General features: G+C 49.3%; 1 protein-coding gene across 1 annotated transcript; it reads right to left on the bottom strand.

Moving 5' to 3' along the window:
• Window positions 1-2,056: 2,056 nt before the first annotated feature.
• On the bottom strand, window positions 2,057-22,820 carry LRRC38 (leucine rich repeat containing 38). Its single transcript, XM_080920816.1, has 2 exons — window positions 21,518-22,820; window positions 2,057-3,250 (listed from the first exon to the last, which is right to left on the bottom strand). The coding sequence occupies exons 1-2, from the start codon at window positions 22,158-22,160 to the stop codon at window positions 2,997-2,999; spliced, it is 897 nt and encodes a 298-aa protein (XP_080776942.1). The 5' UTR covers window positions 22,161-22,820; the 3' UTR covers window positions 2,057-2,996.
• Window positions 22,821-24,589: the final 1,769 nt, after the last annotated feature.

The following is a 24,589-nucleotide window of genomic DNA, read 5'->3' as shown; positions in this document are numbered from 1 at the left end:
AAGCCGCCATCACACTAGAATAAGGAAGACATCAGATTCCATTACAGATAGTTGTGAGCCACCTTGTGTTTGCCGGGATTTGAACTCAGGACCTCTGGGAGAGCAACCAGTGCTCTTAACCACTGAGCCATCTCTCCAGCCCAACACCTAATTTCATGTGATGCTCAACTTCAGTTTGCCCATGTGGTCTGCTCAGCAGAAGGCTACCCTCTTCAAGAGTCAGAGCCCCACTAAGGGGCTGAGGTTGCCTTGGAAACCAAGTAAGAAGTCAGCCCCTCTGCATGACTCCATGATGAAGGCAAGTAGAGGGGTGATTGAGAGTCTCACCAAATTACAAAGGCAGCAGAAGAGAAGCTCACACTCCCTGACTCTGAACTGAGCCTTCTACTGCCCTGGCCTGGGACTGCAGCATCATTTCCCTGTCTCTAGCTTGCCCACTGCAGAATGTGGTACTCACTCTCACACACCTATATGAGCCGGTGCCTTCAATAAATCTCCTGATACGGCTTCTCTTGAATGCCATGTTTCTCTGGAGATCCCTGATGCACGCAGCATCCAGCCGTGCTCTCTGTCCTAGGACTTCATTTATTTCCTTCTTAAGAATCTGCTACTACTTCTTAAGTGATGGTTTTGTCTCTTTGTATTTAAAAAACAAACAAACAAAAAGGTTATGTTTCTAATGTGATGTGCCCATGTGATCCAGTACAACCCAGAACCTGGAAGTCAGCAAGTGCTCAGTAATAATCATGTAAGCGATAAATTATGTGTGTGAGCTTATGTGTACTGTGTGCATATAGTAGCCCCTGGAGGTCAGGAGGAGGCACTGGTTCCCCTACAAGTAGAGTTACAGATGGTTGTGAGCTGCCACGTGGGTGCCGGGAACCAAACCAGGATTCTCTGCGGGAGAAATGACTGATCTAAACTGTTGTGCCGTCTCTCTGGCCCCCAACTTTTTGTCCTGTTGAAACAGGATTGCATGAAACCCAGACTGGCCGTGAGCAACTGACCCTCCTGCCTCTACCTCCCAAGTGCTGGGATTATAGGGATGTACCTCTGACACCTGGCCTTTAAGGTGCACATTATTAAGAACAAAGGCGTGGTTCCCTAACATAATCTAGCAATTTCTCCGGAGCCGCTGGTCCAGGGCCCCCATCCCTACTTACTGTAGCCAGCACAAGTCATCTTCCATTAGTCCACTGGGGCTCATGACATATCTGCGTCATACTCTGTCTGAAGCAAAGTGCTGTCTCCCTTACTCCAGAAAACACTGTCACAGCCTATGTTCCAAGGAAATGTCACACATACCCTGAGGCCACTGATGACTCTGGTAGAGGTTGTTCAGAGGCCAAGTCTCTGTGTAAGGATTTTGTTCTTTTTTTTTTTTTTTTTCACTTGTACTATGTAGCCCAGCCCAGCCTCAAACTTAAGGTAATCCTCCTGCCTGCACCTCCTGGGTACTGGGATAACAGGCTTTTTTTTTTTTTTTTTTTTTTTTTAAGACAGAGTTTTGTTATGTAGCATGTAACCCTGACTGTTTATACAAGGTTCATACAAGGAAACCAAACCATGACTTGGGAGAGCAGTAGCTAGGATTAACAGTGTGTGGAATCAAACCATTTTTTTTTTGTTTGTTTGTTTGTTTTTGTTGTGTTTTGCATCGTGGACACTTGGTCAGTCCAGTTTAACCTCCTTGTCTACCTCCTGGTTTCTAGAAGAGTTTCCCAAAACTTCTACAGCTGATAGATCTGCAACCACTCCAACACAGAGAAAGGCTCAGCTATTGGCTGATGTAGTACCCTCAGGGGGAGCACTCAGGGTACACCACAGACAGAAGACTGACAAGCAGAGCGGCCATCAAAACTCAACGCCACAAATGTCAGTCCTCTGCTAGGTCCTCTTAGGATAAGGACTGGAGTCCAGGTGACCACCATGCATGCCTTCCCAGTCTTAGCTTTTTTGGGGGGATGGGGGTAACATTTCAGCTAAAGATGGTGCCCTAGTATCCTTGAGCTGCTATTCCTCCCTCCACCCCTCAAAAGAATCACAGACATGAGGGTTTATAAATAACGGACATTTATTCCTCTCAGTTTGGGAGGCTCGAAGGTGGAGACTGGGGCACCAGTATGGTTGAGTTCCTGTGAGATGTGAGAGACCCCTCCCCGGTTCATAAACCCATTCACTGGGTCCTCAGCTGCTAGAAGGGGCAGGGAGGCCTCCAGAGTCTGAATTACAAGGGCATAAATGCACCGAGAATGACACCATTCTCATGACCGAATCATATCCAAAGGGCCCTCTCCAAAACACCCTGAAGGAGTGGGTCCTTAAAACACCCCCAAGGACTTCTTGTAAGCCTCCGCCTCAGGTCTCAGCCCCCCAGCCCACCAGCTCCGTGCTGCTGGCTTAGGTCATCTCGAATCAACCCACATTCATCACATTGGCTGTGAGGTATCGACACAGCAACACAGGGGAGACAGACATTGTCTATTGCAAATACATTTGTTTGTTCTTGGTCTAACATCCCAAGGCTGCTGGAGGTCTTCTATAGAAGAAAAGGATTCCTGCTCCCACGGAGAATGAGCTCAGCTTGAATCTACACTGAGAACACTACTGTATTTTAGGAGGAAGATGGTTCGTGGTCCGTAGTACAGCTTGTAATAAGAACGGCCCAAACACCTCTGAGGTCAGAAGCTGTGAGTTCTCACTTCAGCTTGGGGGGGGTTGTAAAGCTGTAAGCCATGAAGCCTGACTTGATTATCGTCACACACATGAGTTGCCCCAGCCTGGGAGGCGGGCTCTGCTTAAGAGTGAATCTCTCCATCCTTTCTGCATCTCTACTCTGCTGATTCTACGCTCTGGGATCGGCTGTCCCAGCAGGCGCATCTAGGCAAGCTCCATCTCGTTTCCTGCCTGGAGCGATGCTATTCTGTCTTCGGCATCATTCTCCCTTGGAGAGGAGCCACTGGCTGCGTGTGGGAAAGCCAAGAGCAGGAGTCGGCTCAGTCATCTTCGTCGTCATCCTCATCCTCTGTGTCCTTGTTAGGGGCGCACCTCTGGAAACACTGTACCACGGTGGCCAGGAAGAAGCTAGAGATGATGGCCGCAATGGACACAGCCACCCCAGAGAAGATGATGATGAACAGGTCTGTGAGAGACAGGCTGAACTTACACTCGCTGAAACTGGCTTCGGACAGCTCCCTCAGGGCCACCCTCCGGTCCTCCATGGGCAGTGAACACTGGATGGCATCGAGGCCTGGGGAGAGATGGATGGACGGAGAGAGGGTTAGACTGCAGCCTGTGACTGCTCAGAAGTCCCTCAGGGAAGGAGTTCTCACAAAACTTGCTTTGGTAACATGGCTTCATGGACTCAAGACGTCCTGTTACCTGTGGGGTGGTTTGTAAGGTGGGCTTTTTCCAGGGAGAAAAAAGGAAGGCACCATTTTGACAGGAAGTTTAGCAACAGTCAACCCCTGCCTTACCCAGGAAATACCCGGGAAAGCCTCTCTGGTTCTCTGGTTCTGTGTTCCCAAGCTGCAAAGAGCTCACCCTCTACCCTTTCCCAACATCATCTGAGAGTAAAGATGCTTTCTTCCAAGCTTCTTAATAAGTCCCCTTGTGCCCAGCAAAGAACATTCTCACTCAGTGCCCAGCACCCCCAAACCACACTTGGGGTTCTTATCAGTGTGCCTCGTCTTCTCCAGCTCAGAAACAAAGTTGGAACAGAATATTTGAGCTTCCTCCCTCCTTCAGTCCCGGTCCATCCCTCATACATCCACAGATGCCCCTTGCATGTGTTCCTCCCAAGGGAACAGTTGCCTGGCAACTCTGGCTTCTCCCTAAATCAATGTAGCTGCTCTATAGACCCAAGGATTTAGACACCAGAACTCTTTGGTTTGTGCTTGGCTTTGATTTTCCGTATACAAATATATTTTTTGAGGCAGGGTAGCCTTGGATGGCCCAAAACTCACTATGTAGAGCAGGCTGGCTTCAAAATCATAGAGATCTGCCTGCCTGTTTCTGGGTTCTGGGATTCAAGGCCCGTATTCACCATGCCTACCTTATAATTATTGACACATTAAATGTATAAATTAATAGAATTGACTTTCTCGCCATACATGTGCATGTACTGTACATTGATTCTGTAGATCCTACTACTTCTTTTCAGTGTGTGTGTGCATGTGTCTGTATGTGTATGTCTGTGTGTGTACATGTGTGTCTGTATGTGTCTGTGTGTATGTATGTGTGTCTGTATGTGTGTGTGTCTCTCTGTGTGTGTGCATGTGTGTCTGTATGTGTATGTCTCTGTGTGTGTGCATATGTGTCTGTGTGTGTGCATGTGTGTCTGTATGTATGTGCCTCAGTGTGTGTGTGTGCATGTGTGTCTGTATGTGTATGTCTCTGTGTGTGTGCATATGTGTCTATATGTGTGTCTGTGTGTATGCATGTGTGTCTGTATGGTGTTTGTGTGTGTGTGCATATGTGTCTGTATGTGTGTCTGTGTGTGTGCCTGTGTGTCTGTATGGTGTCTGTGTGTGTGTGCATGAGTGTCTGCATGTGTATGCCTCTGTGTGTGTGCATATGTGTCTGTATGTGTGCCTTTTGGGTGTGTGCATGTGTGTCTATATATGTGTGTCTGTATGTGTGTTTATGTATGTATTTACATGTCCTTGGAAGCCAGAGGCATTGGATCATCTAGAATTGCTTGACATAGGTTGCTGGAAACAGAATTCAGGTCTCTAAAAGAACAAATAGTATGTATTTTTAATTACTGAGGCATCGGGGCTGAAGAGATGGCTCAGCGGCTAAAAGCACCGACTGCTCTTCTAGAGGTCCTGAGTTCAAATCCCAGCAACCACATGGTGGCTCACAACCATCTGTAATAAGATCGGGTGCCCTCTTCTGGTGTGTCTGAAGACAGCTACAATGTACTCATATGAATAAAATGAATAAATCTTAAAAAAAAAAAAAAATCTCTGGGATTAGCAAGAAAAAAAAATTACTGAGGCATCTCTCCAGCCCCTTTAGTTATGTTTTTCTGCTTTTCTTTTCCTTTCCTTTCTTTTTCTCTTTGTTTTTTGTTTGTTTGTTTGTTTGAGACAAGGTTTCTGTGTAACAACCCTGGCAATCCTGGAACTCACTCTGTAGACCAGGCTGGCCTCAAACCCACAGAGATCTGCCTACCTCTGCCTCCCAAGTGCTGGGATTACAGGAATGAGCCATCGGCCCATCCTTTTTTTTTTCCACTAATTTATTTCTTCACCTTACATCCTGATCTCAGCCCTTCTCTTCCCAGTCCCCACCCCCCCCCACACACATTCCTCTCCCCGTCCCCTATCCCCTTATCATCTGAAAAGGGGGAAGCCCCACTGGGCTCCAGTTCTGGCGCATCACTGCGGAACCAGGCACACCCTCTCCCACTGGGGCCAGACAAGCAGCCTGGGAAGACTGTTTCAGGGGAACAGGTTCCACAGGCAGGCAAAAGAGTTGGGGGCAGCCCCTGCTCCAGTTGTTGGGAACCTGCATGAAAACCAAACTGCACATCTGCTACATATGTGTGGAGTGGGGAGGTAAGTCCAGTCTACGTATGTTCTTTGGTTGGTGGTTCAGTCTCTGGGAACTACCAAGAGTCCAGGCAAGTTGACTCTGTTGGTCTTCCAGTGGTGTTCCTAGATCCCCCAGTCCCACAGTCCTTCCCCCAGCTCTTCCACGAGACTCCCCAAGTTCCATCTAATGTCTGGCTGTGGGTCTCTGCATCTGTTCCCATTGGCTGCCTAGTGGAGCTTCTAAGGGACAGTTATGCTAGGCTCATGTCCTCAGGCGTAACACAGAGTATTATTAATAGTGTCAGGGACTGGTTCTTACCCAGGAGATGGGTCTCAAGTTTGGGCCAGTCATCGGTTGGCCATTCCTTCAGAGTCTGCTGATGGAATCAAAAACAATCAAACAATCAAAAAAAAAAAAAAAAAAAAAAACAGAGTTGCCTTGGTCATGGTGTCTGTTCACAGCAATAAAACCCTAAGACAGAATGTATGGCCCCAATGGTGCCATTCGAATTCTCTGTTTCATGCTGTGGTTGAAAACATGAGCTCTTCTTGCCCCTGCCTTTGTTTCACAATCATGGACCCAACTCTCTGGAACCATGGGCCCAGATCAACTCTGCTGTCTGAATCTTTTACCCTGCACTTCTTGTTAGGTCACCATGTCCATCTTTAACATGGCTTCCTTTTTTGCTTTTTTCTTTCTTTTACACTTCCTTCTTTTCTCCCTCCCTGTCCCCTTCTTTCCTATCACCTACCCACGCCCCCCCCCTAACTCTCTCTCTGTCTCTCTCTCTCTCTTTTGGTGGTGCTGAGGATAGGAGCCTGGGTCTTGCTCATCATAGGCAAATACAGTACCATTGAGCTACATCCCAAGCGTTTGGCTGTTTCTTAAGAAGCTCAAACTCCATGGCGGGAGTGGGATGTAGCTCCATTGTCAGGGCACATGCCTAATGTGCACAGAGCCTCGGTTTTTCCCCACATGGCATAATGCACGCCTGTAACACTAGAGCTTGCAAGCAGGAAGACTGGGCCAGCCTGAGCTACATGAAATCTTGTCTGAAAAAAAAAAAAGCCATAGAACTGGAGAGAGAGCTCAGCGGTTAAGAGTACTTTCTTCTAGAGTACCCAAGTTAGGGTTGTAGCACGGCTCACAACTGCTTATAACTCCAGCTCCAAGGAATCTGATGCCTACCTCTGGTCTACACACGCACGCACGCGCACACACACACACACACACACACACAGTTGAAATCTTTAAATTATATATACTTAAGAAAAAAAAAAATCAAACTCCAACACCAAACTTAGTCTGAACAATTGAAAAGTCTTTGGGCCCAACAGGGAAGTTCTGAGATTTCCCGAGTGGGACTCTCTAACGCATCTCTTTCTTCAGTGCTAAAATCAGTCAGTCTGCCTCTTCTTGATGGCTACGCTAGCCTCTAGCCAAATGCCCTAAAAACAAGAAAGAGGAGTCCAGTCTGAGCCTGAGGGAGCATGAGCAGGGTTCTAACCCCCTCAGGCGACATGCAGCCCTCTAACTCAAGTAGCTGTGCACACCCAGGCGCACACCTTTAAGCCCAATCCTCTCCCCAAAGCTGCAGCTCCCGGAGTCAATTCCGATTTCCACAAGGCTCTTTGTGCCTCGAGATTAGCCTTGGCATTTTTACAAAGCGACGTTTTTAGGAAATGTCACTTCACATTTCCCTGTGGCTGGAAGGAAAGAAAAAGGCTTATTTGGGTAACCGCTGTGCAGCCCACCAGGGTGGAGGCTAGGCTCCGGCAGTCAGTGCTGATAAGACTTCCTGACTTAATGGCTCTCCTGAGCTCGCAGGGGGCAGACAAACAAGAGGGGCTGGACAAAGACAATCAGCTGGATGGATGGGCCGACCGGAAGAGGGTGGAGATCTGTCCTTGGAGACATCTGCAGCAGTATGTGTGGCTGGTGCGGGGCTTCGATGTTGGGGTCTGTGACTTCAGGGTTCCCTTCTGACTTAAACAGTGTCTTGTCATAGGCTGGGTTTCTCATTCTGGAATTGTCGTTTGTCTGATGGCTTGATAATTTTCTATATGTGTATAACATATTTGTATTTAGCCATTTACACACACACACACACACACACACACACACACACCTTCTCCTGATCTCATTCCCACCCCCAATACCTGGCCTCAAACCAAGAGAGATCTATCTGCCTCTGCCTCTGCCTCTGCCTCTGCCTCTGCCTCTGCCTCTGCCTCTGCCTCTGCCTCCCAAGTGCTGGGATTAAAGGAGTTCATCACCATCACCTGGCTGTGCATGGTTTGTGTGTGGTCCACTGAGTTCATTAGACTTATGGTTTATTGATTGATTGATTGATTGATTGATTGATTGATTGACTAAAGTTTTGTATGTATGTGCGTGTGTGTGTGTGTGTGTGTGTGTGTGTGTGCATGTGTGTGTGTGTTTGTCGAATGTGTACACATATATCCAGAAAAAGAAGACCAGACATGTCCGATCCCCTGGAGCTGGAATTACAGGTAGTTATGAACTGTCTGCTGTGGGTGTTGGGAATCAAACTCCAGTCCCCTGAAAGAACAATACACTTTTCAAACCACCGAACTGTTTTTCCAGCCCCAGGTTTTATTTTTAAGGCAGATTTCAAATACCGGAGACTAGACTTGAACTTGTATGTGGCCAAATATGGCCTCGCCATTCAAATTCACCAGCTTTCACCTCTGGAAGCGCTAAATCACAGGCATACTCCACCATGCCTGGTTTACACGATGCTGGGCATTGAATCCATCATCTGACAAGCCATGACAGGAACTCAAGGCATGAGCATGAAGGCGCGATCTGAACCAGAGGCCGTGGACGAGCTCTGCTTACAGGCTTGCTCCCCGTGCGCAGCCTGCTTTCTCATGCAGCCGAGGACACCAGCCCAGGGGTGGCACAGCCCACAGAAGGCTAGGCCCTCCTGCACCAATCATGAATTAGGAAAATGCCTCCAGGGGCTGGAGAGATGGCTCAGCGGACAAGAGCACTGACTGCTCTTCTGGAGGTTCTGAGTTCAATTCCCAGAAACCACATGGTGGCTCACAACCATCTGTAATGGGATCTGGTGTCCTCTTCTGGTGTGTTGTGTCTGAAGACAGGGACAGTATACTCGTATAAATAAATAAACATTTTTTTAAAATGCCTCCAAAGATAGGCCCACAGGCCAATCCATCAGGAAGCATTTTGGAGTTTCTCTCTTAATAGATAGCTGTAGCATATGTCAAGTTGACAGACAACGAACCAGGATATATAACTATTAGATGTGACACTCTCTTGAGGAGCCCACACATAGCAGGGTGTATGTTCCAGGACTCTTTGAGTATGTGTGTTCTCAGATGTGTCTGTTTGTCCTTCTGAGAGCTTCTCTCTCTACTGTCTCCCTCTCCCTCCCTCCCTCCCTCCCTCTCTCTCTCTCTCTCTCTCTCTCTCTCTCTCTCACACACACACACACACACACAACTGTGGAGGTCAAAATCAGGGCTACCACTGAAAACACTAGAGGAGACTGGGGGGAGGTCGCCTTTCTCTTCCAACTTCAATATTCCTTGGCTTGTGCCTGCCTCACTTCCTGCTCTAGCCTATCTTCCCAGGCTCTTCTGCTCTATGTTTCTGTCACTCAGCCTCTCTCCTACAAGGACAATTGTCATTGGAGTGACACAGTCATCCTCCAACTCCCACCCTCACCCCCACCCTGTTCCCTGACCCCAACCAAGGATGGTCTTATCTCTAGATTCTTAAAGCTAACACAGCTGCAGACTCTAAGTAAGTTCACTATAACAGCAGAGTCTGGCTCTGTAACCTTTGGGGCTCACATTTCAGCCCCCTACAGGTAGCATCTATGTAACCATCCCCCACTTCCCATTGTTGCCACCCCCACTCTGCCAGGTTTCTCAGTCTCTCCAGGTTTTCTTGGGGGGGGCGCAGTCACCTCTTACCACTGAGTGTATGTGATGGTTTGTATACACTTGGCCCAGAGAGGGGCACTTGGGTGGTGTGACCTTGTTGGAGTGGGCATGTCACTGTGGGGTGGGGGGGGGGGTTTAATACCCTCATCCTAGCTGCCTGGGAGACAGTGTTCTACTAGTAGCCTTCAGATAAAGATGTAGAACTCTCAGCTCTGCCTGTACCATGCCTGCCTGGATGCTGCCATGTCCCTGCCTTGGTGATGATGGACTGAACCTATGACCCTGTAAGCCAGCCCCAATTAAATGTTGTCCTTACAAGAGTTGCATTGGTCATGGTGTCTGTTCACAGCAGTAAAACCCTAACTAAGACAATGTACTTTAGCACAACTCCTTAAAACTGCTGGCCCACAGAGGAGATAGAAGGCATGAGACCCTGATTCTAATACCCAGAGTCCTCTTTATGAAAACAATGCACCACGCTAGGAGCTTGCAACCCCAGCCCCACTTGGTGAGTCCCAGGCTGGCGAAAGACTCTGTCTCAGAAGACAGGATGGATGGTATGTTGGTTGGTTTCTGTCAACTTGACACAGACTGAGGTCACCTAGAAGGGGACATCAGCTGAGGGGTTGCTTCCATCAGATTGACTGGAGAGATGTGTCTGTGAAACAGTTTCTTGATTGATGATTGATGTGGGAGGGCCCAGCCCATTCTGGGTGGTGCTAACTCTGGGCAGGTGGTCCTGGGTTGTATAAGAAAGCAGGCTGAGCAAGCCAGGGGGAGCAAGCCAGCAAACACTGTCCTCTAAAATCTTTTTCAGTTCCTGCCTTGGCTTTTCCTGATGACAGACTGTACAAAGAAATCTTTTCTTCCCCAAATTGGTTTTCGTCAGGGTTTTATCATAGCAAGAGAAACCAAACTAAGACAGATGTCATCTATGAATCTATGAAGGGATAGCCAAGATCATCCTTAGGCTTAAACTCTCTCTCTCTCTCTCTCTCTCTCTCTCTCTCTCTCTCTCTCTCACACACACACACACACACACATGTATACACACACATACACTCACGAACACATGCATATATGAGCACACACAGCCACTTCTCCCCCAGCCACGAGGGAATGACCACAGTGGGATTAGTAGCTCTCTGTGCCAGCACAAACAACACTAAAGTTCAATACTTCAAAAGAAAGCAGAGCCCACATAGCCCGGCAACCCTTCCTGCTTCCCCCCCCCCCGGTGGGTTTCTGCTCCCCCAAAGCCCCAAAACCATCTCCCCCTCCAGATTATTGTTTGTTCGAGGGTTTTGGTTTCTTTTGAGATAGAGCTTCACCAAAGTTGGCCTCCGATGGGCAATCCTCCTGCCTCGACCTACCAGGCCTGTGTCAACCACACCCAATTTTCAGTGCCAGAGGTGGCACCCAGGGCTTCCTGCATGCCATGGGAGAGCTCTACCAGCTGAGCTGTATCTCTCTCCTTTTCTGAGCCTGCTCTTCAGCTCCAAGGATTAGCTGGCAGATCAGCTCCCCTTGGGGTGACTTCCCTGTGGGCAGCTTAAGTGTCTCCCTGGTTTGCACCTTGTGGTGGCTCGTCCTTCCTTCCATTCATCACACCAACCAGCTCACTCTTGTCCTGGCCCAGCTTCTCTCTTGGGATGGGTGCCTCACTCCAGAGAGTAACCGGGGTACTCCTCCTGCCCGCACCCCCAGGCTGCATCCCCTGAATGATGACTTCTCCCCACAGCTGACACCTGAGTGGCGAGGGTGACAAACTGCCATCCTAGAAATAGACAGTGACACAGCAGATGGTGGATCGAGATTAATCTCTCAAGCCTGGTCCGGCCCCTCGCCAAGGAACAGGCTGGGCCCAGATCTCTCAGGGGGCCTTTCTCCGGCTCTGGCCTCAAGAGAGCTCCTCAATGCGATTGGCCACAGGCTCTCCTAAGCATCTCTGTTGTTAAAGATAGGCTTCTGCTCTCCTGATTCTGCTTATCAGGCAAATCCTGCATACGCACTGAGACACCAGCTATAAACAAACGGAAGGCAGATGGAAAAACTTACAAATACAGTTTGCACAATAGTTTAGACCTCCCTAGGTTCTCTCCTAAGTGGACCTAGCAAATCCCCTAAGACCAATCTGTCTGGTAGAAATCCCTCCGGCACCATGTTTGATGACCCCACGGGGAATATCTTTCCTTTCGCCAAATATAAGCTAGCACTTTTATGGATTTGTCTCACTGTGTTTCCCAGGCTGGTATCAAACTCCTGGCATTAAGACATCCTCCCACTTCAGACTCCTGAGTCTTGGTACAAGAGAACAGAATATACTTTGGAAACTAAGATTATGGGATGGTTAAATTAGCTTGCTGAGAAAGCATGACTACCGAAGTTGCAGTCTCCAGAATGTATGTAATGAAACGTAGGTGAGGTTGCTAATGTACCTGTAAGCTCAGCACCATTTTTTTTTTTTTTTTTTTTTTTTTTTTTTAGGCAGACAGACCACATGCACACTTGTGAGCACAGTGCTGCGGGAGGAACAGTCAGGTGAATGGCTGGGACCTGCTGGCTGCCAGCCTAGCCCTAGGTTCTGTGAGGGACCCTGTCTAGAGTAGAACATGGCATGTGAACTCTGACCTCCGAATGTACTTTTTCACAATGTCTCATGTGCTGTGAATATACACCACACACACACACACACACACACACACACACACATATATATATACCACATGAAAACGCACGCAAAAGTACACATTTAATGGCTGCAGGGTACTTAATGAGAGAAGTTAGAAGTTCTCACTCATCTCCCAAATGTTTCCAGGATTGTCTTCTCTCCTATTGAAAACGTTATTGCGTTCTTGTCTTTTTATTTTGGGTCAAGGGCATGTGCCACAGCGCCCTTGCAGAGGTCGGGGGACAGCAGGCAGGAATCGGTTCTCTTCCACCATATAGGACCCGGGAATCAAACTTAGGTCATTGGGATTAACAGCAACTGTCCTTAAGAGCTGAGCCTTCTCTCCAGCTCTGGCTGGTCAGCTACTTGTCATCATTAACCTGACAGGCCGTAGAAAAGAGTATCACGGATAAATTTTGTATTTCTCTGGTCACCAGTTGAGCTGTCTTCTCTATTGTGCGATCGAGGGGCCAAGACTTGCAGAAGCGTCGGAGGCCTTAGTGACAGGGTAGGCTTTGGGGAAGGGATTTGGTAAAGCCAGCCCAACCTACCCACCTCACAGCCAGGGCTGCAGTTCTCAGGAGCTCCTTCCACACCTTGGAGGGAGGCAGCTACAACCTGCTCTTTCACAAAGCTATCCCACAAACCTGCTTCCTCCTCTTGCCTCTCACGGGGCAAAAGGGGCACACCCTGTGCTGGTAGAGCTCTTCCTTCCTTGCTTTCTTGCTTTTCCCTGCAAAACGTTCAAGTTTTTTAACAAATGCTGGGAGAATAGTGCTTTGAGGCCTTTCATGCCCATTGCCAGGTTTTCAGCCCTTTCTGTCCTCACGCAGCACAGGGGTGGAAGGTTAGATGTGTGTGAGAAGATGCCTGAACTTCCCTCCTTCCCCAGCTCCTCCTCGCAGCAGAGATGAGAGGTGAAGAGGAGTCTGACAACTTGCCTAAGGTCACTGTGACTGCTAATGTTGAGGGTGGGCTCCACAGTTGAAGAATTGCCTCTTCCTGAGGTCCCGAGTTCGATTCCCAGCAACCACATGGTGGCTCACAACCATCTGTAATGGGATCTGGTGCCCCCTTCTGGCTTACAGGCATACTTGCAGGCAGAATGCTGTATACATAATAAATAAATAAATCTTTTTTTTTTTTTAAAGACCCAGCCCACTATGGGCGGTACTGTCCCTACGCAGGTGGTCCTGAGAGCAAGCTAGTAAGTAGCTTTTCTCCAGGGTTTCTGTGATGAGTCCTTTCCTGAATGAGTTTCTCTGATTTCCTTCAACAATGGTCTGCAACCTGTAGGATGTGTTTCTACTTTTACTTCCCTTTGCTTCTGACCTATAAGATGAAGTAAACTCTTTTTCTCCCCGAGTTGACTTCATTATGTTTATCCCAGCAATAGAAAGCTAACTAGGTCAGACACCTAGACTCTGGCCTGGACCCCAAGTCTTCTGACACCCTGTTTGGTGTTTTTCCAGATACCTGTTCTTCATCAGTCTGAACATCTGGAGAAAGTGTATGTGCTGTGGCCTCAGCTGGAAATATTTTGTGCCAGAGAGGAACACTGCATAAGGAGGTATGCCAGGAGCACCGTGAGGCTTGCTCTTGCTCTCGGGTGCCAAGGAGCATGGGCTCTAATTTCTTATAGTGCTAACCTTTGTTTTCTACTGCCACTTTCATTAAATATCCATCATCACACAGGGGAAAATTCCCAATTATCTTTCCTGTCTCGGCTGGCAGACACTCCGTCTGCTTAAATAATAAGCTGATTTCATGGACAGAAGGATGTATGCACGACGTTGGGTCAAGGGCTCAGCCTGGCACCATGCAGCCAGAGCTCTTATACCTCTCAAATAGAAATTGTGCCCATTAAATGTCCACTCCCTGGCCCCTGCTAACCCCCATTCTCCTTCCTTTTCATCACTCTGGTCCTCTATAGATGTGGAGCCAACTGTATAAATAGTTGGCTTAGTTCCGGATACTACTGTGCTGAGGAAACGCCATGACCAAAGCAACTTGGGGAGGAAAGGGTTAATCTGACTTACACTGCCCGCAGAAGGGAGTTGGGACAGGAACTCAAACAAGGCAGGATCCTGGAAGCAGGAGCTGATGGAGGAGTGCTACTTACTGGCCTGCTTCTCATGGCTTACTTAGCCTGATTTCTTATAGAACCCAGGACCCGAGACCAGTGAAAGCACTACCCACAAAGGGCTGGACCCTTCCCTATTAGTCACGAATTAGGAAAATGCCCTAGAGCCTGACCTTATGGAAGCATTTTCTCAACTGAGGTATTCTCCTTTCAGATGACTCTACCTTGGATCGAGCTGAAATCAAACTAGCCAATGTAGAACTTATCTTTTAGTGCCTAATTTATTTCTTGTTTGTTTGTTTTTGTGTTTTGAGACAGGGCCTCACTGTGTAGCTCTGGCTGTCCTGGAACTCACTATGTAGACTAGGCTGGCCTTGATCTCACAGAGATATGCCCACCGGTCACAGTATGATACATACATACATGTATATATATATATATATATATATATATATATATATATATATATATATAGAGAGAGAGAGAGAGAGAGAGAGAGAGAGAGAGATGGGTTGTTTGTTTGAGTCAGGGTTGGTTTCTCTGTTTCTCTGTGTAGCCCTGTTCTGGAACTCACTATGTAGACCAGGCTAGACTGTATGTAACTCATAGATCCACCTGCCTCTGCCTCTTGAGCACTGGGATTAAAGGTGTGCGCCACAACACCCAGCTAAACTTCTTTTTAAACACAGAACTTTAATAGTAAAGGATTTTGTTGTTTTGTTGTTATGGTGGTGGTGGTTGTCTTTTTTTTTTTTTTTTTTTTTTTTAATATGTGTATGAGTTTTTGCCTACATGCACGCAAGTGCATGGAGAATGTGCAGTGTACGTGGGGGTCATAAGAAGACATCAGATTCCCTGGAACTGGAATTACAGCGGGTTGTGAGCCACCATGCTGGCATGGGGAACTGAACCCAGGTCCTCTGCAAGAGCAACCAATGCTCTCAGCTACTGAGCCATTTTTCCATCCTCTGGGTTTTTTTGGTTTGTTCCTCTGGTTTGGTTTGGTTTGGTTTAATTTGGTTTGGTTTGGTTTGATTTGGTTTGGTTTGATTTGATTTGATTTGATTTGATTTGGTTTGGTTTGGTTTGGTTTGGTTTGGTTTGGTTTGGTTTGGTTTGGTTTGGTTTTTGTTACTGTTGCTTCCTTTTGTTTGCCTTTAACTTTTAATTCGGCCAAGTAACATGTATCTACTTCACGCCAGTCTAATAACTGAAGCTTGTTACTCTTACAATCAGGAAAACAAATTTGCTTTCATTTTATTTTTAGAAGAAAAGAGAGTCACCTTGGAGTTGTCTAAGAGAAAGCAACCATGTGACTTCAGGCAAGCTTTACCCTTTTTTTTTTTTCCTCTCCAATCTGGATGACAGTAATCCCTATTAATTTGCTTGAGGCGAGCCTGCTGACATCAGAAAATTGAGGCGGTTTCCGGGGCTCAGGACGGGCTCCCTCACTGGCCCCGAGATGAAAAGGTTAAGTGATGCGTATGACACAGGGCCTAGATAAGCTCCCTGTCTGCCATGGCACTGGATCATGAAAGGACTCCTGAGAGGTGCCCATTCGGGCTCCCAGCCCCCAAGGGCCAGGACGCTCCCTACAGATCTGTTGTGTTGTTTCTCAGAGCAAAGCAGAGGCAGGGCACTTCTGCTTGCTTCAGCCATAGACCCTCCTCCCAGCCGCACAGTCTACATCTCCAAGTGTCAAGATCACAGGATAACAGAGTCAAGCACCTTCTCTCTGGTACCAAGGGGTTTGACTGCAGAGGACATCAAGATCATGGCTAGAAAGGGAAGGCACAAAAGGGGACCTGGCCAAACCAGCATCCCTGATGAGACCTATCAGCACCTTTCCTGGCATCTGCCCTCTCCAGCTGTTTCCTGCTCCATGCACCTCCAAAGCCAGGCATCCAGTCTAGCGGTTAAGAGCACTGACTGCTCTGCCAGAGGTCCTGAGTTCAAATCCCAGCAACCACATGGTGGGTCACAAGCATCTGTAATGAGATATGATGCCCTCTTTTGGTGTCTCTGAAGACACTTACAGTGATACATATATAAAATCTTTAAAATCATCTGAGAGGAAGAATCCTCAATTAAGAAAATGCCTTTGTAAGATCAGTCTGTAGGCAAGCCTGTAAGGCATTTTCTTGATTGACGTGGGAGGGTCCAGCCTATTGTGAGTGCTGCCATCCTTGGGCTGGTGGTCCTGGGTTCTAGAAGAGTGTAGCTGAGCAATCCACGAGGATCAAGCCAGTAAGCAGCATCCCTCCAGGACCTCTGCATCAGCTCCAGGTTCCTGAATGATGAAGTCTAAACCAAATAAGCCCTTCCCTCCCCCTTTACTTTTGGTAATGGTGTTTCATTACAGAAAAGTCCCAGGTGGGGCTTATACAATACAGTTCCCAGTCTTCCCTGGTGATCACTCGAGAGGTCTGGTGACCTGGAGATTCACAGGAAGCTTCAGGATGGCTCTCAGGTGATGCCATCCAACCCAGACCAATGGAAAGGACACCATGACAAAGGAAAGTCTTAAGGAACACAGCATCTGTGACAAAAGTGTCATCACAAGATGCTTCCTGGTCACCTCCTGACATTCCCCACCACCACCACCTGGCTAGTTACCTAGGTGATTCCCAGAGTCTAACTGGCATCCAGGTCCAGAGTACTTTCCGATTAAAGAGAGATTAGCTCCGTGCCCCAGCCACCCACTGTCTCTCACTACTCAAGAGCCTAGTCTGTCATGGTGAGCCACCAGAATGGGTACAGAACCTGGGACTGGAAGGCAGAAGCAGCCTGATGCAGGGAAAAGATGCCACTATTCCTTCCCATGCCTCCCAGAAGAATGAGGCCTGAGGTGATACATTCCAGAGTGCAAGGTTGTCTAAGCCATTAACTAACTATTCAGCCCTTCGCCAGCGCTCTCGCTGGTGCTGATTTTGTTTCTTGTTGGGAAAATTGTTGGGTGTCCACCAAGCACAGAAGCTAAGTGAAAGCCACTTAGACACGACAAAGGGCTCCCTCACTGTGGACAGCAGGGTAGGGCTGCCAGAGAGCTGGGCATGAAAGTGGGTGCTGGTGACCCTAGAACTTGGGAGCCTGGGGCAGGGAAATGATGAGTTCCAGGCCAATCTAGGCTTCGCAGCAAAAGCCCATCATAAAAAACAACAACAACAAAAACCAAAAACAAAAGCAAAATAAATGTGGACTGGCAAGATGCCTTAGTAGATAAAGGCCCTTGTCACCAAGCTTGATAACCCGAGTTATACGCCCATGACCCACATGGTGGAAGGCGAAAACTGCCTTTGAAAAGACCTTGGCATTTACAAAGACACATACCCATCAAAGTATACATCAAAACACACATATAGGATGCCCAATTAGGCCTGCATTTCGTATGAAAGACAAGTAAAGGTTCATGGAAATACTAAATACGCATTATGTAAGTACCGCACGTTCGGTCTTCAAAGCTTTAAGAATAGCATACATTAAAACTGGATTCCTCGTTGATCTGAGATCCAACACTAATTGGGCACCCTAGGATTTCTGCTCGACTTGTTGGCTGGCTTATTTTGCTGACTGGCCACTGGAGGTGCTGGCTTTCCTAGCCCTCCCTCCTCCAGCAGGGCAGTTTCTTGTCAGGCCTCAGTTCCAATGAAAGAGCCTGGCCTTTCCTTCCCTCGCCCCTCCTTTCTAGGGGACTATGTTGAGACTGAATACGCCCCATCCCGGTGTGGCCACAAAGGGGGCTCACCTGGGAGACAACACATCTTTGCTACTGGCTGAGGCAGCCAAGGTCACAAGGAGGAGGCGCTGCTCTATCCAGGAGAAGGGTGCAAAGGTGCAGAGAGCAAGGCAGGAGGGAGCCATTCTCTACTCTGGCCTGGGGGCTCCCTATCTGGGGAGAGGCAGGGCTTGTGCTGAGAGAGCCTGGAGCTTGTGTCCTCATTTGGCAGCAAGTGGGTGGTCCGAATAGCTAATGAGCTGGGAGTCAGGTCAATCCAGCCTTGTTTTGGAGTGAGCTGGCCTCTCTGCACGCAGACCTTCATTGCAGTGGGGGTGAGGGGGAAGCAGTCTTAACACCACCACCACTTAAAAGTCCCACGAAGCCCCCTGCCACTGTTTCTTCCCAACCTTCCGAGAAGCCCACCTAGCGGGTGCTGTGCCATCTCCATTTATAGACGACGTGAGTTACAGAAAGGCAACGCAACACTGGGGATGTCGCACAGTGGTAGAGCATGTGACACTGCAAACACACAAACAAGCAAACATGCTTCAGTGCCCCAGCTGGGCCTTGGACATTTTTAGCTTTGACCTTCACGAAAGACAGACTGGGAAGGGGGGGCGGGGCAAAGGGGGCAGGGCGAAGGGAGCCCTTATAATGGATGCTAAGGAGGCATAAACCTTAGTGTTCAACAGCACCTGCCTATATTTAATCATTTAACTGATTAAATTATTCATTTAATTGCCTATTATCTATTATGTGTATATGTTTGGTGCATATGTACAGCCAGGTACGAGCAGACATGTGTGAGTGTGCCCGCAGATGGAGGCCAAAGGTCACGTGTCTTCCTCGGTTGCTCTCGGCCTAACCTTTTAAGTAACCTTTAAATTGTTTTGTTTTTATTGTTAATTATGTGTATAGAGGCCTGCTGTGGGAATGCTATGTGCACTACATGGGAGTGTTTTGGACAGGGAAGAAGAGGTCTTTAGAGTCCCTGGAGGAGTCACATCCTGGGTGCTGGGAACTGAATTCTGATCTTCTGCAAGTAAGTTCTCTTAACCATTGAGCCATCTCTCTAGTCCCCTCCACCATCTTTTTTTGAGAGAGGGTCTCTCACTGAATCTGGGAGCTCCGGAAACAGCTAGATTGGCTGGCTAATGAGCTCCTGGGGGTCCCTTGTCTCCACCCATCCCACACTAGCCCTGAGATTACAGACACACACCATCATGCCTGATCTTTAAGAGGGTGCGAGGGCATTGGTTCTTATGCTTGTGTGGCAAGCTCTTTACAGACGAAGCCATCTCTAGTCCCCATATCAACATACAGATGATTTATTAAGGCCAGGAGGAGCCTCAACAAGGCCAGAACAAAAAAAAAAAAAAAAAAAAAAAAACAAAAAAACAAAAAAAAAAAAACAAAAAAAACAAAAAAAGATCAATGGTTGATAGAATAGAAATTGTAAATTCCTCTTATTTAATAGCTACACATCATCTACATATTAAATTACCAGGTTATGTGCCCCATGAATATGTACAGTTACCATGTACCAATTAAAGTTTGAAGAACTATCAAGCATGATGCAGGAGGGGCAGGGATTAATGCCCCTGGAGCATCCACCGAATACTGGGCATCCTCTTCCCTTTCATCGAGGAGACTGCTTTACAGCCTCGCAGCAGGTGGGAGGAAAGTGCCCACATTTTCAATTCAGAAGCAGGGAAACTGAGGCTTGGGAAGGACAGGACCTCATCCAGAATGATAACCCCGAGTTCGGATCAGAACTCTAGTCTTGCATTCCGTCCTCAGCCTGAGCCAGTCCCTTCACCCTCCCTGCTTCTGGCTCACTTTGGGGACACTGCCTTGGCCACACTCTGTAAGCTGCTGGATCAAGACTGGAGCTGCCTTTGGCTCTGTGCCCTGGGAGGTACTTTCCAGCTGTCACCATCCATTCCTGATGGATGAAACCAGTCTTCCTCCCAGCCTTGTCCTGTTCCTACGACCCTTATGCTGTCTCTGTTTGGTGTCTGTTCATTCTGCCCCAGCTTCATATGTTCACCCGCTGCCTGCTCTCTCCCATGGATGATGGATGGTCACTGGGAGACACTAGCTCCCCTTGCTCTGGGGTTATACCCCCATTACTGTGGTTTTGGTCCTGACAACACATAAAAATGGCAAGCTTCAAAAACCTAAAGTGCCCAGGACCTTAAAGCAAAATGCAAACCCCTTACTTCCAACTGTGACCCAAAGCTCTGTGGAGGCGTTAGAGGTCAACCCAAGTACTCAAGAGATAAGAAGCCAAAGTACAGAAGCATCAAGGACCCACTTAAGGTCCCAGTTACCTAAGGCAGCACTGAAAACAGAACCTAAGCTCCTGTCCCCAACTGGAGAACTGGATACACAGTCAGGTAACAGAAAAGCAGTCCACTAAGACAGGGGCAATCAAAGACAAGGTGACCCTCTCTCCAGTGAGGGCTTTCACAGGACATTTCTGTCATTCAGAATCTCCTGGCAGATCTGAGGAGGCAGGCAGGAGAACAAGGGCATCTTTCAAACCTAGGAGACTCTGCACCTTGCAAGCCAAACCGTTTAGAAACTGTTACATAGTGGGAAGCCATCTGGGAAAGTGTCCCAGGAGAGACAGCAGGGCTCAGGTAGGCACAGGCATTCCATACACAGAGGAACAGTGTTCCTGAGCTCTCGATGGGAAGACAAAAGATAAGTTCACAGCTATGGCACCTTTTATAATGTCTGCTATACTGGACTGCAGCCAATTTCACCGAGGTCTTAAGGGCTTTTTCTGAGAGGTCAATTTGGGCCAGTGCTCCAAGCCTCTTGAGTAGAAGACCCATTGGCAGCACTGAAGGTAAGGATATCACCTCCTGGCACGCACCCCATGAATGTTAGAGTCCCTGCCTTTACTTCCTTCGTACTGTGTTCCCAGTGCCCTTGTGTTCCCATCAGCCAATTGGGTATGTGTACGGGTCATCAGGAGGGGCAGCAGGAAAACAGGGGAGGCGCCCACCCAAAGGGTCTCTGTCCCACGTTTTCAATACCAGGCTAAGCTGCCTTTGTCCTCACTGGCAATTTTCCTCACCAGGGATGGACTGAAGCGTCAAAGAGGGATGAGAACAGAGGGGACCGGTTTCGAATCTGTGGCAGCTAGATCATGTTCAGGACTGGCCGGCGCCTCTCCTCCTCTGGGGTCTGGAAATGGTGTCCTACACAGCATGGGGTTTGCCCACTAGGAAGGAACAGTACACTGTTGACAGCCACCTGTCCTAGGACCTAAAAGCTCCCAGAGAGGATGTGGATCCCAGTGATGGAGAAAAAACTTGGATAGGACGTCAAGAAAGGGAGAAACTTAGAAGAGTTCCGGATGTGTTCTTTAACACTCTTTTTCGCCAACATATCTGAGATTTTCAAACAACTGATCTTACGGAGTTACACCACGGAGACCCTCATTAGGGGGGTTTTTCTGGTGAGCCCCGAAGTGAGGCCTCACACATCCAGACCGTGCTGGACTCTTTCCTTCACTACTCCACCCAGCCCTGGCTTCCAGCCACCCTCCGTCTCACCTTTGGGTAGTTTGGATGCGTTCTCCTGAATCCAGGAGAAGAGGTGGGCGAAGTCACAGTCACACAGCCAGGGGTTCCCGTCCAGGCGTACAGTGCGCAAGGCCGGCAGCGCATCCAAAGCTGCCACGTTGAGACTGCGCAGGTTGTTGTCGTTGAGTTCCAGTACCTGCAGGGACTCCAGGCTCTCGAAGGCGGCCTCGTGTACCCCCGCCAGGTTGTTGTTGGCCAGGCTCAGCTTGACCAGCCTTCCCGCCGAGCGGAAGGCGCCGGCTCCCAGCTGGGTGAGGTTGTTGTAGCTCAGGTCCAGAAAGGCCAGTTTGGCCGAGCCGCTGAACGTGCCCTCCTCCAGCGAGCGCAGCGAGTTGTTCCTGAAATCCAGATACACCAGATCTCCATGGAAGATGAAGAAGTCCTCGGGGATCTGCTGGATGCGGTTGCCGGCCACTAGCAACTTGCGCACGTCCAGGGGGAAAGGATCGGGCACGCTGGGCAGCCCGCGATCGCGACAGTCCACCGTGTGAGGGTCGGTGCAGACACAGCCCACGGGGCACGCGCGTCCCGGCCCGAGCAACACCAGGAGGCTACCTAGCCCCAGCGCCGCAACGGCACCCGTGGGGCGGCGGGGGGCAGCACAGAGACTCATGACCCCGGGGACTCCGGAGGACTCCGCTCGCGGCGAGGAGGACGCAGCGGGGGCCCTGGCTCCGGGGCGCCGAGAGCCCCAGGGCAGCGGCGCGGGGAGGGGAGGCTGCGCCGGGGTGCGCGGGGGCGAAGAGAGTGCCGCGGGGACAGAACGACCCGGGGTGTCCGGACGGCAGGGAGGGAGGAGGCGGAGGAGAGGTGCTGGGCGCAGAATTCACCCGCAAAGGAAACTGACCCTCTGGAACATTCCAAAGCACAGGTAGAGATCGCGGAGGGAGCCCAGCGCGACCCCACTCGGGCGGAGAAATGGGACCTGTCGCACAGACCTGGCCAGCGGTGCTCAAGACTAAGTTCAGTGACGGATCCCTGGAGCGATTTCTATGGGGCGTGTCTGGGGCATGCGCCCGGAGCGCCACCTTCGTCTCTGCCAAAGGGGCCCAGGTCACTCTATCTCCAAGTCCCGGACAAAGCCCGCAGGCTGTCAAGTCCCCGCCTGGGGCTGCGAAGCTGAGAACTGGCTAGGCTCCAGGATGGCTGGGTTTCCCTCCGACCCCTCCTTACTCCCACCTGCTTTTGTCCCACCTCCTTCAGAAGGAGGGTGTGAGCCTGACGGGTGGCTGCCAAGGTCCCGCTGTGACTGGAAAGATAGCCAGAGCCAGTCAGCGTTTTCCATGCTGGTCCTGAGCTTGGAGATGGAACTGATTTTCCCCCCAGCACGGATCTTCTGTGGCTCTGAGCCAAGCCAAAGCAAGAGGCACTGGGGCAGTTTGGAGGTGAGTGACCTAGAACCAGAGCCTCCTAGCGTTCCCTGAACTCCCGTGGAACCATCTGTGAAAAGGCAAGGAAGGGTTAGGGACATCTCACCACTCCCTTCGAGGACCGAGGAAGGCCAGAAGCAGTGTTTGGGAGTTACCAACTCCTCTTTCACCATCAACCCTTCATTTTGATGGCCCAGGAAAGTGATCTGGTCAGAGGGATGCCAATGCTTAGAGCCCAGCTCCACAGAGGTGAGGTTGGCCTTAGATGGTGATAGAGTTCCTTCCTTGCCATTCCTCAAGTCAACCCCCTTTTCTATTCCCCCACCTCAGCTCTGAACATTTTCCTTTTGGGAAAGCCCCCTACAGCGCTACAGGGAACTACCCGGGCAGGTGGCTATTTTAATCCAACACCCTGGAACTGAAAAGCTCAGCCCCTGGCCCGAAATAACCCACGGAACAGCTGTAAGTTACTGTGCCCCCCCCCCACGTTGACCCTGCCCCAGCCTCTGGCACTGCGGGGGATTGGTGGAGCCAGCTATTCCGAAGCCTCGGAGCTGGGTATTTTTTCCCAGTTTGGAAAGCAGTTGGATGACCTCTTTTTCCAGTTTGAAAGCCAGTTGGTGCCTCTGAGCCAGGGATCGGGCAGTTGAGCCTTTGGGGCAGAGCCAAAGGCCCAAGAACTTGCATGAGTTCCAGGAGGGGCTGACGTTGAACCCCTTCAATCACTCCTCCCTTGCCCACACCCTGGCCACCAAGCTAGACCTGCAGTCCCTGTCATGTGTTACGATTCTCTCCAGATCCACAGATTGTCTTGCAATTCTTAGTCTCGGGGGGCTCTGTGTTTTGAAGAGGCAGTATGGGAGGGAAGGTCGGGGTGAGTGAAGGTATCTTAGCCACACTGATGCTGTTAAGTATGCAAGAAGCCAAGCAGAAAGAGCACGCGCCACTACCCCAAACCATGCAAAAGCACCCTGAAAAGAGCTCTTGCTCTCTTTCAGCCTCAGGCTCTGTTCTGGGCTGAGTGACACCGGTCACCCCTGTCGGAGCTGTAGGTCTAAGTGTGCGCAGGTGTCTTCCTGTCAAGGGGTCTGGCTCACTGCAGCTTTGCACTGTGAGTCAGATCCCCAGTTCTTCCCCTGGTGTCTGGACCTGACCCTACCACCGACTCCAGAGTCATAGGGCAGGTTCCTCCATCTTCTTGAACAGACCTTGTCTGTGAAAATTTAGCCAGGTGAGAGGTGAGCTTTTACCCAGGAAGCGTAGACATGGTACTCACTCACAGGTGATCTGAATCAGCAACAGCCTTTTTCTATCTAGTATGTGCACAGTGTTTAGCCAATCATGACTCACAAAACAGGGCCATGCTTGATAGCAAAATAACGCAAGGAGCTTTCGGGGACAAAACAGCCGAGAAATGCCTCTCCTTGGCTGTAACTCCCTTGTCCTGGAATTAAGAGGGAACGTTTCCTCAGCCCTTCCACAGACAGTGTGAGGGCGTGAGGAAGATCATTTTTGTGGAAACGTGACTTGGAAAACGTCGTTCTACAGAGTAGCCACAAATCTCCCTGTCGGGAACTCCTTGTTTTATTCTTTTCACCTTGAGTGTCTCCCAGAGTCCCTTGGATCCCAATCTGACTTGTTTTCTTCATTGATTAATATCAACAGGACAAGG

The sequence above is a fragment of the Micromys minutus genome, assembly GCF_963924665.1.
Source record: "Micromys minutus genome assembly, chromosome: 9".
NCBI classification, from domain to species: Eukaryota; Metazoa; Chordata; class Mammalia; order Rodentia; family Muridae; genus Micromys; species Micromys minutus.
Note: the sequence above shows the minus strand (reverse complement) of the source record. Positions and strands in the feature narration are given on the sequence as shown.

Excerpts from the sequence above, each read along its gene's own strand:
- LRRC38 (XM_080920816.1), bottom strand. The coding sequence starts at position 22,160 with ATGAGTCTCTGTGCTGCCCCCCGCCGCCCCACGGGTGCCGTTGCGGCG. Across the intron at positions 3,251-21,517 it reads CGCATCCAAACTACCCAAAG|GCCTCGATGCCATCCAGTGT; the intron begins GTGAGACGGAGG and ends ATCTCTCCCCAG.